At 41.7% G+C, this 3,626-nt stretch overlaps 1 protein-coding gene across 1 annotated transcript; it reads right to left on the reverse strand.

The window, feature by feature from the left end:
• Positions 1 to 387: 387 nt before the first annotated feature.
• On the reverse strand, positions 388 to 3,330 carry neurod4 (neuronal differentiation 4). The gene is made up of 2 exons (XM_061734969.1): positions 3,139 to 3,330; positions 388 to 2,189 (listed from the first exon to the last, which is right to left on the reverse strand). The coding sequence occupies exon 2, from the start codon at positions 2,181 to 2,183 to the stop codon at positions 1,116 to 1,118; it is 1,068 nt and encodes a 355-aa protein (XP_061590953.1). The 5' UTR covers positions 2,184 to 2,189; positions 3,139 to 3,330; the 3' UTR covers positions 388 to 1,115.
• Between the last annotated feature and the right edge of the window lie 296 nt (positions 3,331 to 3,626).

The following is a 3,626-nucleotide window of genomic DNA, read 5'->3' on the forward strand; positions in this document are numbered from 1 at the left end:
CTTTTATTAATCAGGAAAGTCCCATTGAGATACAAGACCTCTTCTTCCAAGCAGTCCTAGTAAGGATAAAACAAGCAGTTTAACATTACAAAAATAGCACGTAAAAATATCTGCTTTAACTGGTATTTAATTCACTTAATATGGATTTTGATGTTAAATTATTAAAAAAATCTAAATGCCCTTCTAAATTGGGCTATTTCAAATGAGGTCTTGATTTTATAGGCTGTACAATGTGACAGATTCAATGTAAAAATGAAAAAGAAAGTAGTCTCACTGCTACGGTTCCCCACATGAATTAATTTCTATTAAATATTCAAATGAGATGATAGCTTAAAATAAGATTAAACAAACACTAATTTCACACAATGTTACTATGGAAATAGCATATAATATGAGAATATTTATTCAATTAAGTGCGAAACAGCAAAATATGAACAGTATGACAAAACAGTGACACCAAATGAACAGATACCTGAAAAATCTCCAATAAATAGTTTAAATACATTATAGCTATAGCTAGTGAATGGCAAACAAGTAAGACTGAAAAGAAAGCTGTGCTGAGAACAACAGAAAATGGACAACACATTATCAAAATAAATAAATACATATATAAATAAATGTATTGCTGTCTTAAATTCAGGCATTTGACTGTAGACCTCAGTGCACACTTTAAGCCAGATGAGTCTTTGATCAGTTCCTTTTTGAGTGTGTAAACTATTTGTTTTTTTACAAAAGCTCTTATGCCCTTGCCTCAACAAAGTTATCTGAATGTGGATATCTGATTTGATAAACTAATCCTTCATTCTGCTCTTTAACAACGGAAAGAGTAGTTCGGCCAGAAATAATTACAATCCAAATACCGATATGTGGTCATAAAAAGAATAAATAAAATAAATGTGATGGGTGCATGTTTGTATCAGGTAGATTGGATTGAGATGACTCTCTCCATCTCGGAGCATTCAGTGCTCTCCCAGAGTACTGGACAACATGAATGCAAACATTTCTCTTTACAGTGGTCATCATTTATACACCAGTGTATACAGGAGCCGTGCTGCGCCTCTTGCCAGTAGTTGAACAGTCACTTACTGGTCCTCCACTCACTGGTTTGTTACCCTTCAGATGGTGCCCATCTGAGAAGCAACCAGATGAGAGGGAGTGAAGGAGTCAAAGTTCACATCCAGGGGCAACTCGTAACGAGAAGCCTGAAAGATTGGGTGCGCCTGAGCCCCCCCTGATAGGCTGGCAGCCGTGGAAGTGGGGTAATGGTGAGAGGAGAGGTAGTGAGCATGGTGGCCAGAGTGGGGTGTGTAGTTCCTCTCAGATTCATGTGGAGAAGGCTCCTGTTTTAGAGCAAAGTTACTGTTGATGCTGAGAGGGGGCGTGAGGGGGCCATCATATGGAGGGGTGCCACTGCTGCACTCGTTAGGTGAGGGGTTTTCATATACAGTCCCTTTGTATCCCTTCATATGGAGGAGGTGGGATGCCTCCAGGGAGCCGTAGGGTGGGCTGGGAAGGCCTGGGGATGCATAACTGAGGGGATGTCCGGCAACCACACCACCCACCACTGCACCTGCAGACTTGTCCTCCAGGTTGTCAAAAATCATTGGAGCGGGTCCCAGCTGCAGGCACCCAGCAACAAGATTACTTGTGGGCTGAGACAGACCTTTACAGAGCATTTCCACAAACCCGTGGCTTTCTGGGGACTGCCCACTTTCGAGAACCTCTGACAGGGCCCAGATGTAATTGCGGGCGAACCGTAGAGTCTCAATCTTTGACAGTTTCTGTGTCTTGGAGTAACAGGGCATCACTCTGCGGAGATTATCCAGGGCATCATTCAGCCCATGCATACGGGATCGTTCTCTGGCATTGGCCTTGACTCTCCTGGCACGAAACCTCTCCTGTCTAGCTTTGGTCATCTTCTTCTTCTTAGGGCCTCTTCTTTTTGGACCTTTTTCTCCATTTGATCCAACCTCTTCATCGTCATCCTCTTCCCCCTCTTCATCCATATCGTCACTGCCCAGTTCTGTGCAGGAGAGGATCTGGTCACCTACAGTCAGACCATGATGCCCCCTCATCTCTGGGCTTTCATCTCCATCCTGTGAGCTGCCATCCTCCTCCAGCCAGCCAAGGGAGCTCACCAGCTCATTTACATCCCCAGCCTTTCCAAATGATTTGGTCATCATTTCGATCTGAAAAAGCACAACATTTGGTTATTGTTCTTTTTCTTTTTTGTTTCCGTCTTTATATGTAAAGTGACACAATGTACACTGAAATAAGAGACGTGACTTCAGCACTGTCATGTGGACAGCTCATTCACGATCATTAACCGCAGCTACTCTGTTCCATGCATAAAAGAAAACATTTACTAAATACAAAATAGTAAATTGTAATATTCAGATAGACTTCATGACTGATTCAGAGATCCCCCACCCCCCAACCCTACTGTTGCGCACTCGCTTCAGAGACGCTGTCAATCTGGGACACGACGGGATTTACTCAGCATAAAGCTCAAAGATTAAATAGGCAACATACAAATCAACAAACATGTAGACAAGTCACCCACATACACACACGTCTTTGTAAGAATACAAACCAGAGCATTTCTTTATTAGATTCATTATTTTCATTAAATGTATATAGGCTGCCTATATATATATTTTTTTTTTCAGATTTAGACGTGCGTGTTAAAGACTTAGTCCTGATTCATTAAACTTAATGTTGCTATTCTTATGTTATTATTAAATGAAACGATGATCCGGGACAGAGAATCTGCCATTGTTTTGCAGGAACCTGTCCTAGTTAATTATTTTCAATTAATGCGCAAAAGTAGGGCAGATTAGGCTACCGTTATTTTTGAATTCTTAAACTTAAACACTCTGTTATAAGCGGGAAAATCATCAGAATCATCATCTTTATTTCACTTTACTGAAACCTGTAACTTTACTAGAAATTGTATAAGTTACAGGTTTGACATTTGTTTCCACCTATTGTAGGGAAATGCCAGTGTGTGTTGAATTCAGCAGGTCAGGTGTAGTTTACATTTAAATATAAAGCAATCTCTTTTGTTTGTCATAACTGACAAACATGAAAAGGAATTGATATAAATACACACACACGCACACACTCACAGAAACTCACCTGTCTGGATTCAGCGCTGGGTTTGCCCAAGTATCAGAAAACTTGACTAATTTCAGAAAGTTTTACAACTGCGTGATAGGTCCTGAATTGCTGTGTCTCTGTGCTCCGGCGTCCGCATGTGTCCCGAACCTTTCTGCTCCTTCAGATAGCCATGTGCGCTCCAAACTTTCATCACTAAAATGGCACGACGGGCTTGTGTTTTTTTCTCCTTTAGTCCAGTAAGCCCCTCCCTTTGCAGCACACCCACTATCAACTTATCAAAAAAGCGCGTGGCGGGCTCGTGACCAAGAGTTTCGCCCCAACAATTGTGTGTGGAACAGAGGGGGGCGCCCCCGGGTGCACGCGTAGTCTGTGCTTATAGCCTAATGAAAAGATCCAGAAAATACTGATGAGGCTGACGGTCTTGAATGCGTTTAAGAAAATATATTAGGCTGTTAAGATAAGGCACACGCACCCAATTCACTGCAACTTAGGTCAGTTATAGTGAA

The sequence above is a fragment of the Cololabis saira genome, chromosome 12 (assembly GCF_033807715.1).
Source record: "Cololabis saira isolate AMF1-May2022 chromosome 12, fColSai1.1, whole genome shotgun sequence".
Classification (NCBI taxonomy): domain Eukaryota; kingdom Metazoa; phylum Chordata; class Actinopteri; order Beloniformes; family Belonidae; genus Cololabis; species Cololabis saira.

Bases quoted from the DNA above. Each gene is read 5' to 3' on its own strand.
- neurod4 (XM_061734969.1), bottom strand. From the start codon at position 2,183: ATGATGACCAAATCATTTGGAAAGGCTGGGGATGTAAATGAGCTGGTG.